General features: G+C 37.6%; 1 protein-coding gene across 9 annotated transcripts; it reads right to left on the reverse strand.

Moving 5' to 3' along the window:
* Positions 1 to 10571: 10571 nt before the first annotated feature.
* LOC116258744 (probable 6-phosphogluconolactonase 2) lies at positions 10572 to 20162 on the reverse strand. 9 transcript variants are annotated; one of them, XM_031636106.2, is made up of 5 exons: positions 19844 to 20154; positions 18912 to 18963; positions 18283 to 18464; positions 17966 to 18101; positions 10572 to 11236 (listed from the first exon to the last, which is right to left on the reverse strand). In XM_031636106.2, the coding sequence occupies exons 3-5, from the start codon at positions 18453 to 18455 to the stop codon at positions 10745 to 10747; spliced, it is 801 nt and encodes a 266-aa protein (XP_031491966.1). In that variant the 5' UTR covers positions 18456 to 18464; positions 18912 to 18963; positions 19844 to 20154; the 3' UTR covers positions 10572 to 10744. The 9 variants fall into 9 exon arrangements, with proteins under 9 accessions (XP_031491966.1, XP_031491967.1, XP_031491970.1 ...); XM_031636107.2 differs by having other exon boundaries at positions 18283 to 18517; positions 19844 to 20153; XM_031636110.2 differs by lacking the exon at positions 19844 to 20154 and adding an exon at positions 19262 to 19806.
* Between the last annotated feature and the right edge of the window lie 2467 nt (positions 20163 to 22629).

Raw genomic sequence — 22629 nt, forward strand, 5'->3', positions numbered from 1 at the left:
TAATCCTAGTTTTACACAGATGGCACTGTCCATGTGCAGGTACCAATCCCCTTAATTGAATCTTTTGGTTGTATTTTGGAAAACGTTATTTCATTGATATAAATACGAACCAGCAAAAACTTCCTTTTTTCAAGTTTTCAGATTCGTCGCGTTTGAACTTTGAAGCAATCTGTTCTGTAAGTTTATTTAATTTATGAAAAACCAAGCATTTCCTTGTCGATTATTTTATCCATTACTATTCATCTGGAAATGTCGACTTATTGTTTCAAATCTTGTTCAGCAGCGTGCAGGCTGCAGTAACTTCCATAAGCAGGTAGCTGACTTGAAGCTCTTCCATGCATGGAAGGTTTTGTAGACCCAAAATTCAAGAATGAAAACCTAATGAATGGTTGGACATTCAACAAAAACCACGGAGAAACAAAGGGAAACGATGAAGCGCACTGAAGAATTGAAATAAAACAGAATTTGAATAGAGCTAAGGGAAGAGAAGAGAAGACAATTTACGTGGTTCGGCTATTGTAGCCTAGGTCCACGGAGAGAGATCAATCTTTCTTCTTCATTAATTGAATGTAAAGTAGAGGCTGAAGACGTTAAGAGAGAAGGAGTTGCCAAAATTAAAGGAAACGTTTATTCAACGTTCACAAGAATTAATAAGGCTCCTTCCTTATTCAGTCAATCAATGAATGGGGCAAAAGATCTCTCAACGTCTCTTTTAATTTTATCACTCCCCTTCAAGTGGGGAGTAGATGTTATGACATCCCCACTTGTCTATTGCTAGTTGGAGTTTTGCTTTTGTGACTCATTTAGTTAGGACATATGCAACTTGTTCAACTCCACTTATGTGAAGAGTTCTGATATCTCCAGATTCAATCTTTTCTCTGACATAGTGACAGTCAATCTCTATGTGCTTGGTCCTTTCATGAAAGACTGGATTGGTCGAAATATAGATAGCAGCTTGATTATCACAGAACATGTGCATAGGCTTTGAAAGTTCAAGACTCAGTTCTTCAATCACGTTCTTAGTCCATACAAGTTCACTTGTTCCTGCGGCCATCGCTCGATATTCTGCTTCGGCACTGGATCTAGATACTATTTTCTGCTTCTTGCATTTCCATGCTACTAGATTACCACCAACAAAAACACAATATCCTGTAGTTGATTTTCTGTCGTTGATATCTCCAGCCCAGTCTGCATCTGTGAATGCTACTATGTCTAAGTTTCGGTTCCTTTTGTACCAGAGTCCCTGTCCTGGAGAGCCTTTGATGTATCGAAGAATGCGATCAGCAGCTTTCATGTGTGATTCTCTTGGGCTTTGCATGTACCTGCTAATCACATTCACAGCAAATGAAATGTCAGGTCTAGTGATAGATAAATAAATGAGCTTACCCACTAGACGTTGAAATACTTCCCTGTTGACCTCTGGTTCATCCTCACATGGCCCCAATTTGAGATTTGTTTCAAACGGAGTGTCGGCTAGACGAGCATCCATCTTCCCAGTCTCTTTTAATATGTCAAGTGCATATTTTCTTTGACAGAGAAAGATGCCTTTGTGTGATTGGGCTATTTCAATTCCGAGAAAGTACTTGAGTTTTCCCAAATCTTTTATGTCAAATGTGGTTCTCAAGTAGTGTTTGAGATTGTGTATGCCTTCAACATCATCACCTGTCACTACTATATCATCCACATAAATCAACACGACATTGGTGAGTTCATTGTGTTTCTTTATGAAGAGTGTGTTGTCAAAGTGACATCTACGATATCCAAAATTTTTCAAGGCCAAGCTTAATTTCAAGTACCACGCTCTAGGAGATTGTTCAGACCATAGATAGCTTTGTTGAGTTTGCATACATAATTTTTCCCTTCATTTGGTTGTCCTGGAGGAAGTGCCATGTAAATTTCTTCACTAAGTTCACCTTGCAAGAAGGCATTCTTCACATCTAGTTGATGATGTCCCCAATTCAGGTTAGAGGCCAAAGATAAGAGAATCCTCAAAGTGTTCATTTTCGTCACAGGAGCAAAAGTTTCGTCATAGTCAAGTCCTTTTGTTTGAGTAAATCCCTTGGCTACTAGACATGCTTTATATCTTTCTAGTGAGCCGTCACTCTTGTATTTGACTCTATAGTGCCATTTGCAGCCAACAACTCTTGTGTTCTTTGGTTTTGCAACTATCTCCCAAGTCTTGTTGCGTTTTAGGGCCTCTAATTCTTCATCCATTGCCTTTCTCTAATTTGAGTCCTTCTCAGCTTCTTGAAAAGTTTGAGGCTCACGAATTTTATCAATACTCTTTATGAAGTTGACATGTTGGGCAGAAATCTTATCGTAAGAAATAAAATTACTGATGGGATAGTGACTGCAGGAATAAGTCTCATATTCAGCTAGATGAGAGGGCAATCTTCGAGTTCTCTCAAATCTTCTAAGTTCCCGGTTTGAGGATTCGTCACCATCGGTTGTAATAACAGGTTCTTGATTTTCTGTGTGACTCCCAATTTCTTGAAGAGTTTCTCTAGTGACCTGCTCATCACTTATGGTGAAAAATAAATCATTAAAATCATGCAAGTTAGGAGATTTAGACTCCCCCCGTCCTATATCACAATTATTGACTCCAAAGTAGGGTTGTTTCTCATTGAAATAAACATCACGAGATATATGAGTTTTCTTGAAAATAGGATCAAAACATACATACCTCTTACTTTGTGAATTGTAGCCGACAAAAATGCATTTGGTTGAACGATGACTAAGATTGTCTCTTTTTGCATAATGCAGCCACACATAAACCACACAACCAAACACACGCAAATGATCCAGTTTTGGTTCATGCCCCGTAAGTTTACCAATAGGACTAGCATAATTAAGATGCTTACTGGGAGTTCTATTGATCACGTAGCAAGCAGAAGAGATAGCATATTTTCAATAATTTTTAGGCACATTCATTTGGAATAACATGCTCCTAGCAACTTCTAATAGATGTCTATTCTTTCTTTCAGACACGCCATTTTGTTGAGGTGTGTCAACACATGATGTTTGATGTTGTATGCCATGCCCGTCTAAGAAGGTTTTAAAACCTGAGGTTTTGAACTCAGTACCGTTATCAGACCTCAAGCATTTTATTTTACAGTTGTAGTGAACTTCAATCATCTTATAAAAAATTTGAAAATGAGAGAGAGCTTCAGATTTGTTTTTCATAAAATAAACCCAAGTAGATCTGGAAAAATTGTCAATAAACATAATATAATATCTAAATCCATCCAAAGAATCTACAAGCGCAGGGCCCCAAACATCAGAGTGAATAAGATCAAATGGTTGTTCACTAATAGAATCAGATAAAGAGAACTTAGGTCTGGTCATTCTAGCAAACTTGCAAATATCACATGTATGATTATCAAAATAATACTTGGGAAAAATATAATTTAACGTTCGAGAAGATGGATGACCCATCCGTTGATGCCAAATCTCTCCTTCATTCAAAGATGTCACATTCAAAACTTGATCAGGAGCTTTAATTTGGTAGAGTCCATTCACTAGGCGCCCCTCACCAATCATCGTCTGAGTCTTTCGATCCTGAAATACAACGTTAGTAGCAGAAAAAACCACATTGCAGTTTAATTCTTTGGTAATTTTTGCTACCGACAATAGATTAAACTTAAGTTCTGGCATAACAAGAATCTCACTAGTATAATTTTTGTTAAAAAATTCTATTTCTCCTTTTCCTTTGACAGCAATGGGCGTTCCGTTGGCTGCAGCAACAGGCCCAATGTCGTCAATAGAGTAAGGGGAATAGAGATGAGTGGATTGGTTAGCCATGTGATTAGTGGCTCCTGAGTCGACTATCCAATGAGAGCTGGAATCAAAACAAGAGATAAAGGCCATACCTTTAGCGTGATCAGAGGTGCTGATGGAGATACCTGCAGTTATTTCAACTTGGAGTTCCTTTATCATTTCAGCAAGAGTCTCCAATGTGATGGGCTTGTCTGACGAAGAAGTCATAATGCTGGTCTGATTATTTTCCTTCTTGATGTTCCCACTAACATTGTTCTCCTTCTTAAACGTCCCATTTGAGGTGCCTTTGGAGGTATGACTTATACCTCTAGGAGGTTTTCCATGAATGAACCAGCATGTATCACGTGAATGACCAATTTTTTTACAATGTGAGCATTTAAGATTTCTGCCTTCATCACGTTTACCCCTGAAACTTCTGCTATTTGTACCATGAAAGTTCAAAGCAAATGCAGTCTTTTCATCAATCGACACATCTTGATCATTGTAGTTCAAAGTGTCCATAGCTTTTCTTCTTGACTCTTCTCTTATAAGAAGGGCACAAACTGAACTTAGCGAACGTAGCTCATGCGCCATGAGAATTTGACTATGAAGATTCTCATAGTCATTTGGAAGTCCAGCAAGAATTTCAAATATGCGCTCTTGTTCACATTGCTTCTTGGCTATAGAAAGATCGGTAGTCAAAGGAGCATGAACATCTATCTCATCCCAAATTCCTTTGAAGGTGCCAATATATTCATTAATGGGGGCACTCCCCTTTTTTTAGACTTTTTTTTGTTTGAGATAGTTGGTACATACGAGCAATATTATATTGTTCATCATAAAGATCTTTGGTGGCTTGCCACACATCCTCTACGGTGTCTAGAAAATTAAAACAGGCTGCTATCTTGGGCTCCATCGAATTGATGAGCCAAGACACAACAGTGTCGTTGATTGATCGCCACTAAATATATTTCAAATAATTGAGTGGTGGTCTCTTTGTGGTACCATCAATGTATCCAAGTTTAGATTTTCCACTAAGGAATCGAGTGACTGCCTTAGACCAAGGTAAATAATTGAGACCATCAAGCAAGGTATTAGTAATCTTGAGATTGGGATTACCTTGCTCGTGCATGACAAGCCTGTGCAAAGATCCATCGCTGCCTTGTAAAATAGTGTGTTGTTCATTATCATGTCTTGCTCCCCCTTCCTGCTCCATAGGTTCCTTCTTGCTTGGAGATATTTTTCTGCCTCAGGATGAAGTCTGCCTCAGGATGAAGGTTTACTGCTCTGATACCATGAAGAATTGAAATAAAACAGAATTTGAATAGAGCTAAGGAAAGAGAAGAGAAGACAATTTAAGTGGTTCGGCTATTGTAGCCTACGTCCACGGAGAGAGATCAATCTTTCTTCTTCATTAATTGAATACTATATAAAGTAGAGGCTAAAGACGTTAAGAGAGAAGGAGTTGCCAAAATTAAAGGAAACGTTTATTCAACGTTCACAAGAATTAATGCTCCTGCCTTATTCAGTCAATCATTGAATGGGGCAAAAGATCTCTCAACGTCTCTTTTAATTTTATCACGCACAATCAAGAAGCAATAACTCGCCTTCTAAACTGCCTTAGATCCAGCCCAACCGATGCTAATTAATCTCCTTGCCCTTCCACTTCTTCCCGAGGGCATCGAACTTCTGCTACATCCAAGTGCTCTCAAAGAGGTTCTGCTTTAATGCGCTCGCCTCCATCGCCACCGAGTGGGGCACGACGAGCAGCTTCTTGCTGGAGCTCTTCTTCTTCTTCTTCCCTTTTGTATCGTCCTTTTGGCTAGCGTTATTTGCCAATGAAGTTAGAGTTTCTTCTGTGCAGAGAATTGTGAGAAAAGGAAAAACGAAAGGAAGTGTCCCCCCATGCCGGACGGCGAAAGTGAGGACCTCCTTTTTTTTGGTATTTTTTTAAGAGAAATTTGTTTGAGAAGGGAAAGTTGTATTTCTTTTATTATTTTAATAATTTTTGAAGGCAAGCAGTTCTTTGAGAATTAGGTTGAGGGCCTCGTTGATGACTGCCAAAAGTTGAGCGGTTTTTTTATATAGGCCTATTTATTAGGCATTGATTTGTAATTTGTTCTAAAGTTTGCCACTTAACTCTAACCGCAGTTTAAACTAACAGCAAGTGGGTGTAATGTTTTTCTTTTTTTCTGTTTTAAGTTGAGTACCAATTTGTTAACTTTTGAGTAGTGATGTTTTTACTCGTCCAGAATTTAGGCACCTTTTCACCATTCGATGGCTTGGAAAATTATTCTCAAAAAACTTTTATTAATACTTAATGAAACAGAAAGATATTTTTTATATGAAAATAAGTATTAATCCCAAGTAAGGTCCAATATCAATTCGATTTTGATGACCACTGGTCATCTGAACTACCAACGGTGACAAACCTTAACCTTTAATCTAAAAAAACCATAAGTTCAACCAAGTCTCAACACTTCTCTAGATTCTAGAGACGAAGGAAAGTAGTTTCAGCCTCCAATCCACAAGAATAACTTCAGTAACCCTCCTACCAAAACTAGAAGCATTGGTAGCAAACGAAGTTCTACTAGGAGAAAAACATGGACAAGTGCACTCCTATATTTAAAATGCTAATCGACTGGTGGCTAATTTATTAACAATGTTCTTGAAGAGAGGCCTGAGATCTAGGCCTTCATCTAAGCTAATCATTTAAAATATGTGTTAGATTAGAATTCAAAAGCATAATGAACATTCAGGGAAAGGAGTAACAACACCTTAAGCTTCCTCAATTAATGTCTGATGCTTACCTTCACGATTGATTCAAATTGCTTTAATTTGGTATCTAACTGATCTGGATCTAAGTCATTTGGAATCTATCTGCTTGCATGTTAGTGGATCTGGACATGGCTTGCTTTAATTTGTTTGTACAGTTTGCAACATGTACTTGTATGTAGTGACTTCATAAAATGATGGACATTATTGGAACTGATATCTTCAGTCCAAGTGAATTGTTACTTATGGAAAGAATTTGATGGCATTGTCATGCTATTCAGTTTCCTTTGGTTCTGCAATTCATGCATGGTGAATTGACAAGAGAAACTTAATTACAGTTGCAAGCATGCCAACAGAATAACGTACAATTTCATGCATATGACTGTATTTGCAAATTTGGTTGCATGAAACCTTTACTGATGACCGTTCCTTATTATTTATACGTGCATGTATTTATGAATTACTCATTATGATCAAATGTTTCATAATATGTGTATAGTTGATATTGATGTCTTGACTACTTTGTCTTTATTTAAGTGAAATGATAAGCTTCATTTTGACTTGATCATTATAAAGTAGTGAATCAGGGATGGATCGTACCCCCAATCTTCCTCTCTTAAATAGAAGAGATGGTGATGATGTTGTTGTGTTGTCATGATTATTTGATGCTGCTCAACCAATCTATGTGAGTACTTCATCTAATTTTCTTGTTATTCGTTATTGAATCTAATGGATCACTCCTTATCTCATCAGTCATCTCAAAAATGGAGGAGAAACACAAACTCTAATGCCACCTTGATGCAAAGATTAGAGTTCTTCACTCTTGTCATTGTATTAAAAGAAGCTTTCAATGCTTATTCCAATTGGTGAAATGCAGCTAAACAAGAAGGCATTCTAGGGATGCAAGGACCTGGGAATCCATCTTTGTCTTTAAATGAAGCACAACTCTTTCAGGTGATCTTTGGCTAATAGGATCCAGATCTGACCCATTCACAATCCCACATTTTAGGCATTCTATTCATGAGAAAAGTGGCGACATGAAAAGCATAACTCTTTAGCTTTTTAGAAACTCCAAACTGAGCCATTAAGTACAAACCAATGTCAATGATGTGACGATGTAGATGCTCAGCTGATCCGTTTTGTTCTGTATATGGGAACATGAAATGTGATGCACAATACTTTGCTCCTTTAAGCATGACTCTAGAACAGTACATTCTCCTCTTCCATCACATTAAAATTTTGTGATTCTTCTTTCAAACAGATTCTCAACTCTGTTCTTGAATATGCAAAACACATTAGCAACATCATATTCGTGCGCAATCATAAAAATCCAAGTGTAACGAGAAAAAACATCAACAAAAATGACATAATATCTATACCTGTCCATAGTAATTATTGAAGAAGAACCCCATGCATCAGTATAAAGACATGGTTATCATTTGCAAATTTATTCACACATAATAGATTTTTAGTCACTTTGGGAGCAAGCAGAATATCTTTAAGAAAAACTTCTGCATTAGATAACTAAAGACCTGATCCTCCGACTGTATGCACGTTGTCTTTGCCCTGATATGGAACATGGATAGAAGGATTATTCAAGTCGTTGTTAACGTGATGAGTCGCCCCTAAATCGGGGTACCAACTTCCGTCGTCGCTGTCCTGAGCAGATGTGTGATAGGCTTGAGCATGAAAATATCCTCGTTCTCCGACTTGGAACCAGGTTTGTTAAGCTAAAACCATGAGCACGTTGTGTGCCCTGGCTTATTGCAGTATGGACTGACAATCGAATTCTTATTGTTATACTGACGTCTCCCTCCTTCATAGTTATACAGTTACTTTTGAAGTTGCGATTCTGATTGAAGTTCCGTTTTTGTTGATCACAGTTGAATTGATTTCAACTGAAATCTACTCCATAGCTATTTTGGACTAAATTGGTGGAAATGTTACTGTCACCTCGCTGATTTTCATAATCAGTCAATTCCAACTGAGCCTCTTGAATTAACATTAGACTCAATAGCTCATTGAGAGAAGTAACTTCGGCTCTGGTAGTGATGGACGTTTTGAAGGCAGCAATAGATTGAAGGAAGGCCACGCAGGATATGAAGAATAAGATCTTCATCGGCCACGGGTTTTGACGCCAAGGAGAGTTGATGGGCAATAGACTTTGCCACTGGAAATACTCACTAACAGAGTTGGACCCTTCTTTAAAGTTTGCAATTGCTCCTTTAACTGAAGTATTCGAGATCGAGAATGAGCAGCATGTATCTCCTTCAAAATATTCCATACTTTATAGGAAGCTTTTAAACCAACAATTTGAGCAAGCACTTGTGGAGTGAACAAACTGATTATCCACCCAAGCAAGAGTCGATCTTGACATCTCCAAGATACAAAGTCAGGGTTCAGCACTATTGATCAATGTTGTTAAATGTAATGAGGTGAAGCGAAGCATGGAGCCTGTAAAGCGAGGTGAACCAAAGTGGGGCAAAACGTAGGTTTTATGGCTGCAATTTGAAATATATAATATCTATAAAAAAATTAAGTTAGATTAATTAAGATAGAAAAGTACATGAATTAAGCCATATCATTACACTTCAACAATTAACTAACACATTATACGATAGAAAATCACATGAATCAAATCAGATGAACGCACAGGCAATGAGAAACTAAATAATGAAAGAAAACTAGAAGGGATGCGACTCTTCTTATAGCCAATTACAGACACACAAGACAACATGATGATGACTTGGTCCATGTAACAGATGTTGTTCATTCTTTTAAATGATCATATCTCTGCCAATTTTTACTAAGTGCGGATAGATGCATGATGACAAGCAATTAATTAGAACTTTATAATAATGCCATTGATTTTCCATTAGCACTAGTTATGTATTTATAGTCTTCTACCGTGAACAATATTATAGAGATCATATGCAATAAGAATGAGAGTAAATTGAGATTCCCATAATAAATAATTATCAGACGATCACAGCTTCTCATTTAGAAAATACTGCAGATTCGAGGTATTGGCAACTCAATCGATGTGTTGATGAAGAAGACCCTCCAGAATCGCAGAATCACTCCATGCACTGATGGCTCTGATACCATTTTAAAATCTTACTCAAATAGGTAGAAGTATAAGAACACATGTATACGTGGTTCCACAGAAACATGCCTACGTCCACGGTAAGGAGGAGCAGATTCTATTGAGTCAAGAGCAATAGTTTTTATCTTTTGTCTTGTACAAACGGTTACACGATTTTCTTTATTACATTCAGAAGGATAAAATTCTGTCGCTAAATTGGTGCAGGCCAACTCTTTACCAAAATCTCTCTTCATAACTGTAGGCAAGATCTGTGAAGAGGATTTGCTTTGAATCTTGCCAACATTAGCCGAACCACCAGCGGGAAGATTTTCCTCTTACGTTGGTAACAGATTTGTCAACGGTAGGGAGGAGTAGTAACAAGGAAGCCTACCTCTTCCAAAGTAAGACCTGGAACCATACATGCTATCCAAAAATCACCCAAAAAAGAAGATATATTTTGAAATGTGGGCCACCTGTATCTTGCAAGGTGAACTGTTTCCATGCTTTCACAGAAAACTGGCCTTAAATGGTTCTTATTGTTCAAAGAGCCTTCACCTCTCAGTTTTATGCTATCGGTAAAGGGCCAGTGCGTGGATGATTGCCAACTTCATAGAGCATGTTTGTGGTGGAATTCAAGGGCAATGACATGAAAAATGATGCTTCCACCAGTGAAGTGACTGCTTCTGAACCAAATGGAAAGAGAAGCAGCAACCTTCCTCACAAGGAACTCAGAAACTTGTAAGCTCAGACCCTTTAGGCTGCCCATCGTTTGATTTCACTATTGAAACATTATGGGTTGTCACTTGTCAGTGAAAGAACAGACAGCGAGACACTCCAGTTTCCAAAATCTTCAGCACAACCACTATTTATGGGGATCACACAGATCCGTTCATTGCATACAAGCGGGTTAACATTGTCAAGAACATACAAGACATAAAAGATCATAGGGAAAACATGTTCTCAAAAGCCTTTCCTTGGCCGCTTTATTAATGCCTTCCTACAGAGATACAATGGAGGTAGAAAGGATGGTATGACCAAAAAAAGAAAGAAAGAAATAATATAATATCAAACTAACAATGAGGACACAAGAACAGTGCTAAAGTCCACATCAAGCTCCTTCATGGCTTATCAAGATCCCCCAGAAGACTGACAAGCAGCAAGTTCTGAAGCAGCTTCCTTATCCAAAAACCAAACCAGATTGCCATTGCTTGGACTGACCAAACGTGCTGGCAATATGTGCTCTGGATTCTCATTGATGGCCAGACGAACAGCTTCAGCCTTATTACCTCCTGTCACAACAAATGCAATATTCGAGGCAAAGTTGATCACCGGCAGGGTAAATGTGATCCTCTCAGGTGGTGGTTTAGGGGAATCAATGATGAAGGTCACCCATTCATTTCTCTCATTGATTGCTGAATGGTTTGGGAAGAGGGATGCTATGTGTCCATCAGGTCCCATGCCTAGAAGAATCAGATCGAACTTTGGGCAGTCACTGCTTTCCACAACATCCACAGTCCGCGTCTTCACCAGCTGCCGTAGAACGAATTCATATTCTTCTGCTGCCTGTTCTGCTGAGAGAGTGTCATTGATGGAGTATACATGGCTTGGCACGACTGGAACCTGTTGTCAAATAAGGATGTCATGGTGAAGCAGAAATTTGTGAAAGTAACGTTTCAGTATAGAAACGTAATTTGCATAGTGTGCCCTAAGCATGATCAATACACAGATTCATTGGTGGCCTAATATCTTTAAAAATTCAGAACTTGATTGGACCATCTTCAAGAGACTCCTCTAGGCCAAGTTTAAACTTGAGTTTCATAACCGCCCTCACCAAACTTGCCATTAGTATAGTCTGCTCACAGTAGATAAGGGAAACTTTGTTTGTTATCCACTCAGCAAAGTACACAATAAAGTTCTAAGCAAAGGTCCTATCACATATGTGCAATAGGAAGGTTGCTGTTTTCTGTAATTTTGCTACCAATAAGGCCTCTACACATCTTCAATGGGCTTTTCCTTTCTTTAGGAACTTACTACATCTCACCTATTGAAAGCTTAGTCAGAGAACCACGACTGAGAAAACCCCAACCTGCTGCTTTTCCGGTGGCAGACACTAATGCACATCCCAGCGGCAAAAACATACTGTTGGTTTAAATGAAATAGGTGTGTGGTTGATCAAACAAGATAAAGCTATCAGACAACCGATCAATATGGGGGCAAGCCCGTTTTTTCCTCCATTGAAATCACAGGCTAAGGAGTCAACCTTCATTTCCGATCTGTGGTTTTGATGAGAAGCCTCTAAGAATCACAAAAGGCCTTTACTTAAACAAGGGATTTGAAGAACTACATGCTATATTTTTCTCGTTTGTATAGCCTATGATGTTTCTACGTATGGGAATCACAAGATTCTGTGTAAGTCATAGAATCACAAGGTGAAAAACCAATGTGCCTAAAGAATTGAGAGATTACCATCATTTTCCAACTAAAATAGACTTAGATAACCATGATGTGGGCCACGCTGTTAATTTTTCTTAAAATATCCAGGCTGATGACAACTTGGAGTCTCTTAACTGTGTCATGTTATTTTGTTTATCAAATAGTTAACATAATAGGATTTACTACATCTGGAAAAAGAGGAAAGAACGGTGTGTGTGTTACAATATGCACTCCTACATTAATACAAATCCTTGAATGCTTGAAGCACCTCCTAACTTTATATTTGAAGAATATAAAAGCCGGTCCAACATATAGCTTCTTAGTGCATTTCAAGAAAAGAAAAACATTGTAGTTCGTAAGATAACTCCTAACACCAAAAAGAAAATAAAATTTAAACGGATTAACACCACTGACAGACTCTTTGGTTAAAGCATGGATAGATTTGCTAATGCATTATAAATCAGCCAAACAGGAATAGAGGACACTGCCTATTTCATGCCAAGAAAGATACTTCAGTTAATTTTTGGCAGTAGCATATCCAGAATATGATGTTAAATTGAATGAAAGATCAATATCTTCCTTTTCTCTTATGTTCTCCGTAAAGTGCATTTATTGTAGGTTTAAACATGCAGCAATTCAGGCCCAGACAGTAGCTGTTCTGATCCATAGCAAAGTCACACGAAGGTCACATACACACATTGTCATAGATGTCTATATGTCAACCAATAGATTCTGATGCAGAGTTCAGGCATTTGATTATTTCAATTCATTAAACATATGCATGTAGGGAACCACCAAGAAGGAACAAGAAACTGTGGAACAATAGCATTTCCAATTATTGATCACCGCAAGATGCAAGGTGATGACTTTCCCTTGGAGCAAACTTCAATAGTTAATTGGAGATTTGCACTAGACACACAAATGGCAAAAAATATCAACCTACACTCTAGAGGAACACAAGTTGGATAAAAAAATGAACTCTGCCTTATCAGTCCAGCCTATATGTCACACGCGGTTATCATCTTTCTTTGCACCATCCAACAACATCAGGTTAGGAAAAGGAAAGCAAGTTCCAGCCTTGCTTTGTACATTAAGTACCTAGCAAGTACACAATAAAGTCATGGTTTGTGTCTCATCTAACATAGCTACAATATCATATCCATGATTTGTGGAGCACCCAACATTGACCTAAGTCTCAAATACACGTCTAAAAGCAATGTTGTACGTATCGTACGATACGGGGTCATATCATATTGTTTACAAAATACAATACGATACAACCCACGTATCATAAATAGGGATGTATCGTATACATGCCCCCGTATTGTACGATACGAACGATACAGGCCCCCGTATCATACGATACGATGCAATACAGGTTGATTTCAAAAAAAGGGGGCCCAAACCCCCCTTTTTCGAGTTTCCTTTATAAAAACCTGCCCCTTCTTCATTTGTAACCTAGAGATTGTGCCACCTTAGAGGGAAATCAATCGATTTTCACTGTGAAATCATCGATTAAACCATGGATTTGTGTGTGGGTGGCTGATTCCCGTTGGGAGGAAAGGGTTTTTTTTAAATCATGAAGATGAAGATGAAGAAGAAGCTGGAGATGAGGATGAAAATGAATATGATGAAAATTATGAATGAGAGTCAACAGTGTTTTCATTTTATAAGTATTGACATTGAACATTTTCACAATTTCATTATCATCTTGTAATGTAATACATAACATTTAAAACTTGTTTTTTGATGTGGTATCTCATAGACTTATGGACCTTATGACTTATGTATCTATGGTTATGAAATTATGATATACGTTATGTAATTGTTGACTTGTTGTGCTTTCTAGATTGATATTGTTATGAATTTTGATGTTTACGAATGATGAACCATAATTTTATAGCAATAATAAGTCTACCATTCTGTAAAACATGTTTTTTATGAAAAACATATTATTCTTGATTTTTACTATTTTTTATGAGTTTTTCGATTTTTTTTCCTATTTTTTCTGATTTAATTTTTTTTAAATGATATGGTTACGATATGTTACGATATTTTACGATTTGGCATATCTTAAATCCAGACCAATACGGCTTACGATATGCTTTTTACAACATTGTCTAGAAGAGTTTGAGAGATAGGTCCTAGTAAATAAACCCGTCAGCCATAGAAGGCTTGGATTGTAGTATTAGAGTGGAATGGCACTTCATTCTCCAATGAAAACATACCTAGTGAAATGTCAATAGGGATCAACCCACTCTAAGGCATCAGAGGTAGCTTCACCTTAAAGAAAACAACTTTCCTTTTTCACTTTTTTCTCTATGCATCAACTCTATCTGTACTCATTGTTGTACATGAAAGCTTTTCCTTTACTAGAGAATGATAATTATAGGTTGGTTTGGTTGTCTAGATGCTGAATGCATGCACAAATATATCATGCATGTCTCCAGAAATCCCCAATAGATATCATGTTTTACTTTCACACACAATTTCAATTGCCAAGTCTAACACTTCGGTCAACAACTGACCCAAGCATTTAGTTTGGTAAGACTGCAAGCCACCTTGTGGTTTGCTTCAGCCAGCAACTAAAAGGGCCACAAACCACAATGCAATATAGTAATAAACTTGGTTTAGTCTATCCTTTCGGAAACTTTAGACACATGGCTACTCTCAAGTCTCAAGAAAATCTCAACTATTGGAAATTCCAGTGTATCCTCCTTAAGGAACAAGACATATTCTCATGTATCAGATCTCAGGTTTGAAAGTTGAAAATTAAACATCAATTGTAACAATTGTTTTTAAAACTGCACCTGAGTGCCCAACTAGCAAATTCCAACCTGCCTTGTAAGTTATACTTCAATTTTCCACTCAAAAAGCTATAAAGTATGAAGTAGGACACTAGATACTAATAGGAGTCCATTAGCCATCTATTCTTTTCAAAATTGTAGAAATATGATCACTCCCAAGCTAAGTCACACTGGTAAGTGGGTTATGCCCATGCACCAGTACCAGTACGATGGTATGCCCAATGCTGGTATGGTAGTATGTTGGTGGTACGTTTGATCAGTTCCGGGTTGGAACCGATCCAAACCACATATTTTTTCATGTTTTCTTACATTTTAAGCATATTTTTTGTTAGTATATTTATGTTTTATGAGATTATATATAGAAATTATGAAAGGAGCTATTAGAAATTGTCTTAATGATGTGTTGTGTACATATATACATGTATACATATATATGTATATATATGTATATATATATATACACACACACACACATTTTTTTGTTGTACCCTTGTACCAAGATTTTCTAAAATTGCCTACCAGTACCCACTTCCCCGTATCCATACCCGTACCAATACCTATGTGACTTAGCTCCCAAGCTCCATAAGCATGAGAAGTTACATCAAGACTCACTGGTAAATAACAGGTCACAAGGTCCTTACATGTTGTTTCAAATATTCACTAGCAAATGCAACATATGCAGGGATCCAACTCAATGCTTGCAGGAAGAGCCACAAACTAACAAGCTATTAACTGAAAATGTGCTGCAGTTTTCACAAAATATCTTTGAAAATGAAATATCATTCAATAGTAAATGATATTTGTACCCAAAAAAAATAACGATACCTTGGCAAAACATGCAGACTACATCTAGGCATCCTATCAGTTTTAGTTCATAAAAAATAAAATAATTTTGCCCAAAAGAAACCTTGTGTAAGTTTTGAAGAGAGAGAAAAAAATGGATTAAGAATGGTACTTCAAACAGAAGGGAGAAAAAAATGCAAACTTAAGATAGATGACTACAGTAGTTCTGTCAAGTAGACTCCCATGCTTCTGTTGTAAGCACTACAGGAAACTGCATATCACATATGCTACATTCAGGTAATCATTTGAGGAAGAAAGTTTGTAGCAATTTTATGTCTAAAAATTGTACAAAGTCCTAGAGTGACAAAACCACTGTAGACAACAAACTCTAAGATAAACTAGGAAAGAGAGCAAGAACTTGCACCTACGTGGAACATAAGTTGTACTGCCTTTTTTCAACTTCCTTCCTTTGATGAATGATAAACAAAAAGCTCAAAATAAAGTGGTCCTAATGGTTCAAGAAATCAGAAAAACAGAACTGTCCCGCAAGAATGAGTAACATTAATCAAGAAAAAAAAAGGAAGAATCACCCAGGTGTACATTATGGGGACAAAAAGGTTTGCATATAATAAAAATACTTCAGCAACATCAGATACAATATATATATGGCCAACAGGCTCAACAACAGTCATTCATACCATTGGCATTGAAAAATACCCTTTTGCACGAGCAGGCTTGAGCAGGAAAAGATGCTGCAGTTGTCTTTAGAGGTGGTAAAATTGTCAAACAAGACTTCTGACAGATTAGGACCCGAAGTGGCTATTATATGTATGAAACTGAGATTTTGGTAGTTTAAATTTTGCAATTGATGATCAATTCCAAACAGAAGCAGGATATGGGCCTAAAGGATCCTATAGCAGGCTAAAATTGAAGTGTCTACTGTGGTATTATGTGTCAGATGAGGCTTCCATTATATCCTTGGCTATCTGAGAAACCTGACTGCCTTACAGCCGACTCAAAGGCATATTTGATGTTGAAGATGGGAACAGCCTTTTACATCACTTGTAACATGAGATCCTACAAAGTCAAAGGGCAAAGATATAAAGTGCAAGGCTGATGTTCATGTCCGCCAAAACCAAAAGGGTCAGCTTTATGATATGAAAGCTGCAGTCAAGGTCCAGAACTTGTGCTATTATACTAAATGCATCATTACAGGCTTTTTAGTAAATTAATCTATTGGTATACAACTATACATCATAAGAGGATCTGTGCATTCTCACGTGCAGTTTCTAAATATGTTTCCAGAAAAATACTAAATTATCCTTGGTGGCAGCAGATGCAATCCAGAAATCAGAACCTTTAGCTTTTAAAATCAGAAAAGATATTTTGAATTTTGTTACCCATAAAAAACCAATGCAGTAACCAAGTTGACATCCAATTAAAGCCCAGAGACATCAACAATACCCTCTCAGATACTAAGGCTACCAGTTGGAATGCCTCAGCTTAGCAAACCCAAAATGTGAGTTTTATATTCTATTTATTATCTCTTATTAAAACTTGGACTCTATGTCACACGGATGGGACAGCAGATTTGCCAAATCACAATTTTTCCAGCATGTATGATGTCACTTCTATATTAGGCGACTGATGTAGGAGCCATAGTGGATAATGGGGGGAAAAAGCTTGGTTGTAAATATTTCTCTTAACTCTGTTGATACGGGGAGCAGGCCATCAAGGGCTTACGTTCTTTGAACCAAATCAGGACAGAACAGGAGACATCTTAAGGTAGCCATGTTATGCAACCCTCGTTGTTTCCCAACATGAAGAAAAGTGTAACTAGGCATCCAAATTTGGTTCAAACTTCAAAACTGAGATCATCTATGAGCATGAATAACTCAATTGTTATCATCAAACTCATATGAGCTACCATATCTAGTCAATTGCATTGAGCAGGGAAACAACTATGGGAAAGAAACAAGAAAAACAAAAATTAAGCCCTTTTCTGGTAATGTTGGCTCGATAGTTAGGCTTCAAGATTTTGACTATACAAGCTTCAACCAAGGAATGAATCAACCGTTCAACAATAAGCATCTAGTCAAGATAGTATGACAAACGCGTTTTCGATGCAATGACAAACTTTATGCTTACCAACCTGTTGGTCATCTTTGCTTCCTGGGTTTTACATAGTTTATCAGACTTTCTCTGGAGAGTTGGTAATTTATTTATGTCACACTTCATCAAAAATCTTCATTATCCAATAGAAGAATTAAAGATATGAGTTCCCCAGAGATCTACCGAACAGAGGATAGTAATTATTACTATGTACCTTAGAGAGTAACCCATCCTTTGCTAATTTGTAATTGCTGTCTGGATGACTCTTAGCTACCACCCTCTCGTCAACCCAAAATATATGCCATTTTGCCCAATCCACGATCTTATAGTAGTGAGGCTCACAAAGCTTCCTGTTCATCAACCCAAGAATGTAAAACTTAGAAGCTCCATAAAGTTCACACAACGAGATCAACAAATGGAACGGAAAAGTAAAAGGCATCCCAAAATCAAAATGATATCCAGGGTAGCTATAAATATCAGATCAAGTGAAAAAGCAGATAAAAGTATATTCATTCAGAATTGTGAGCATACCCCATCAAGCTGATCAAGGATCCACCTGACAAAGCAACGGCAAAATAACCCCTCTCCTTCACAGCAATCTCCGACAACTCAGCGACATAATCAGCCAAGTCTGTGGCAAGGTCATCCTTAGTATCATAAATTCTTACATCTCCTCTCTTCTTAATTTCACCGCTAATATCCATTTCCAAAAGCTACAATCGGAGAACAGCTCCAATGAGTCTCCTCAAGAGGCAACTGAACCAATCTTAAGAAAAGGAAGAAAACCCCAAAATATTATGCTAAGCTGCTGGAAAGAAAAAGTTGTGAATCAAGATATCTAGCACAGATCCTGCTTCCCACTTGAACATGGACAAGCAGAGAGAGAGAGTTCCCCAAATTGGGTTTCTTCACGATCGAAGCATGGAAGTCAAATTAGAACAGCTAATTCACGATGATCAGATTACACATCAACAAACCAAACCATGCTCCGTTCTACGACCGTCAATAGAAGGGAAAAAAGAAGAGTATGAAAAAGCAAACCACCAGCCCCGGACATCTGGAAACTAACATACTGACGTTGCCAAAAAAGCAATCAAAGCCCAAATTTTGAAAAAATCAGGAGCATAGCCCAATTAACAAAGAGAAAACAGAGAACTAACCGCTTAACTTCAATTCTGAGCACCCTGAAAATCTTTTATGTTCTCCCCAATTCTATATTGAAGCAAAAAGACAAACACAATAAATTTAACAAAAGGAAAGAAAGCAATTAAGTAGGCCCCAACATGAGAAAGCATTAAATTAGCAAACAAGTGTGTGTGTGTGTGTGTGTGTATGAGAGAGAGAGAGAGAGAGAAAACAAGAACCTATTAAAAAATTGCATAGTAAGGTTAGTGTTTTCCAATCTATTTAGACGCGCCAATAATTCCAACCTTGCTGCTACATGCGTGCTCCCACACGGGAACGGACCATCTAACCACACATGCTGTCTCTAGAAATACAATAAGCGTACCTGGTCAGTGGGCGTAGACATGCCTTAAACCTTCCTCATTTTACGCGGAAGAAGATATCAGTAAACTCTGCCTCTCTCTCTCTCTCTCTCTCTCTCTCACACACACACACACACACAAGTAAAGATACGAAGCCCACGGTGCAATCAAGCAATCAATATTTTCTCCGGAGGGGACGGACAAGAAAAACAACATCAAGAAACGATCACGGGAATGAATGAGGGAAGATCTCGTGTCATCCCTCTCTTTATCTCTCTTAAGAGCGCTTTCGACGTAACAATAGTTGTGTGTATATGTCGAAGTCGAACAAATCAAGGGTAGTTTTTCTTCCTTGTGAAGGACAAAAAGGAAAGGATAGGGTCATGGTGTTGCACTGTAAATTGGTGTTCCAAAACAAAAATCTGAAAAGGCGAAAAAAAAACAACGGAAATAAGTATGATTTCATTTGGCTCTCCAATTGGAACAAAAACCAAATGGTCTAATCAATTCAATTTTGTTATCAGAAAAACGTTAGAAGAGAATCAAGCATACAGAGAGAGAGAGAGAGCGCTAAATAAAAAAAATGGTAAAAAGGGCTCTAAAACCTGAAATTTTTGAGCCTTGAACAAAGATGTGAGGAAATATGTGACTCAATCCATCTGAAACTGGACCTTCTTTTGGAGTTGATGCAAGACCATCCACCACTTCCTCAGTCCTCTTGTCTCTTTGTATGATTTTCTCTACTCTCGTTCTCAATCATCAATATCAATGGCGTCATCGCCATTGTCTTCCTCCCATTTACGGTATATTCATTTTAACCATTAAATGCGGTGATGGTGACCCTTCGATGAATCGCTTTTGGAAGAAAATGACAGGATTTCTCGTCTTTCATGAATGGGCGCTTCATCGCCATGGGCCATGGCATTTATGGCCACATCCGTGCTGCATGATTGCGTGCCATGGCCCCGGAAGGTGGACCCTCGAGAGATTGGTGAGGCCTTCAGTTTATATGAATTCTTCGGTTTACAAAAATCTTATTTTGGAACATAGTTGGATACTTCAATTGAATTTTGGAAGCACATTAACATTGTTGGGCTTAGCTTTTTGCGATTATAAGATCCCATATAGACATCCAATCTTCTAAAGTTTTCATTTTCAATCATATGTTACCAATCTTTTATCATCTTGCAGCTGGCTAGACTTCTGAAAAAAAAGTGCTCAGTTGATGGTTGACCAAAACTGAGTTTCCTATCTACATTTTCTATAGTGAAATTAAATTTTGACTATGGCAAATGTAACATCTTTTCTAGTATAGATAGCAATTAATGAAGAGAGATAGATAGATAGAGTTGTTAAGAACTATTAGGTTTCTTAATCTTAATCTAGTTTCTCATAAGAAAATGTGTCCATTACAAACGATTCTCTTAGGCCCCATTCAATCTTCCCCAAAATCGTAACAAGTCATCCTTCTGTTTGATCTAAACCTTTAAATACTTCGGCATTTTTGTTACTAAAATGCATGCACTGATCGAAAGTTATTATATTACAAGAAGAAACTTGAAATTTGCATTGCCCAAATCCAAACCAGATGACCCTTGCCTTTTCACCTCCTTAAAAAGCACATATTGGTATTTGAAAGTACCTTATCCATTTTTTTTAAAATACTTTATCCAAACTATTGTTTTACAACTAATCAATTACACATATTTAGCTATTTAATTTCTGAATAATCATTGACAACAAAGTTGTATTTGCATAGGACACAAGTATGTTAGTGTGTAACTAATTGCAAAATGGTACTGAATTCTCAAATCCCTTAGGATTGTAAAATTAAAAAAAAAAAACTAAAAAATGAAAAAGTGAGAGAGAAAACATAGGCGAGAGTGATCAATACAGTAAAAAGAAATTTACGAGACTTCCAACCTTGCATGTATACAGAGGTTTAAAGAGTAAAGCTCATATAAACATCGAGACCGTATAATAATGTGGTCTACTAATTTTAAACTAGCATGGTCTAATACCTTGTGCCAAATATCATATCGTACCTCTGCTCCAATGAATTAATGCAATATTTGCTTAAGCTATTCAAAGTTCAGGATATAGAAACCATCTTTATTCATCCGGTCAAGTATTTCTTGCTGCAGCCATCTTTGACTCTGCAAGTTCTTCAAACAAATTCAAAAATTAATGTTAATATCTAAAAAAATTTTGAATGGATAAATGTTTTTAAATCATAAGTGGCCCATACAGAATGTCATTCATGTAAAATTAACACAAAAATAATCAAAATTAACAGTTGAGTTAGCATGAACTATTTACAGACGTTTGTCATTGCACACCTTAACAAAGTAACCCTTTGTAGATTAAATGAAATGACAAGGAGATTTAACCAAGCAATATATAATGGGAGGCACCTAAATCTGGATAGAAAAATTCATCACCACTTGTTTCAATTGATTGGCAAACAACTGAACATGTAGAAGAGTAATTAATTCGACATTAATATACACATTTTAGCATTATGTCCAATTTTCTCAACTCATCATGTTACCTATTGCTTGTCATCAAAATTTTGTTGTCAGTTAGGCCCCGTTTGATAAACGGGGTAAAATGAGAGAGGAGGGGAAAAAGGGTACGGACGGGTGAAATTTCACCCGCCCGACCAAAAATGCATCGAACCGACCAAAAATGCATCGAACGGGGTGAAATTCACCCCGTTTAATGCAAAAGAGAGCGGGTGGAATTTCACCCGCTCGACACGCTCTCCTCCCGTCGCATTTCACCCCTTTCCCTCCTCTGCAGCTCCTCCTCCCTCGCAAAGAAACTTCTCACCGTCGCACCAAAGGCCGCTCTCAACGTCGCCACTCCGCCATTTCTGCTCCGCTCCTCTGCCGATTCGCCAACGCCACAGTCGCCACTCATGTAAGGGTTTCTCTTGCTCTCGGTGTGTCCCTTTTTCAAAAACGCCCAATTTGTTTTTCTCCGTCTCTCTCTTGCAATCGGTTCCAGATGGTTCCTCTCTATCCTTTGTGATCGAGGAGGACCAACAATGGAAACCAGGCCTTTCAGAGAGCCATCGCTATGCTTCAGTGAGCAAATGTCGCATTAAGTTGTGGCAAATTTCAGAAGTCTCGCATTATGCTTTTACTGAAGTCATGTGGATTTGCTTTCTAAGTTGTGGCAAGTTCTAGGCGCAATTCCCTCTATACTGGATTGTGGCCACTTATGGCCAGCGAGTCCTTACTGAGGCTGGTGTTTAAGAATCCCACTGAATTTTGAGGGTTAAGGTTCCTTTACGATATTTCTTTGCAAGTGTAATCTACTTTTGATGTTTGTATTTGATGATTATGATTATGATCCAGTACCATGCGAGGCACTTGTCTATCTTCGG

The sequence above is a fragment of the Nymphaea colorata genome, chromosome 8, assembly GCF_008831285.2.
Source record: "Nymphaea colorata isolate Beijing-Zhang1983 chromosome 8, ASM883128v2, whole genome shotgun sequence".
Lineage (NCBI taxonomy): Eukaryota > Viridiplantae > Streptophyta > Magnoliopsida > Nymphaeales > Nymphaeaceae > Nymphaea > Nymphaea colorata.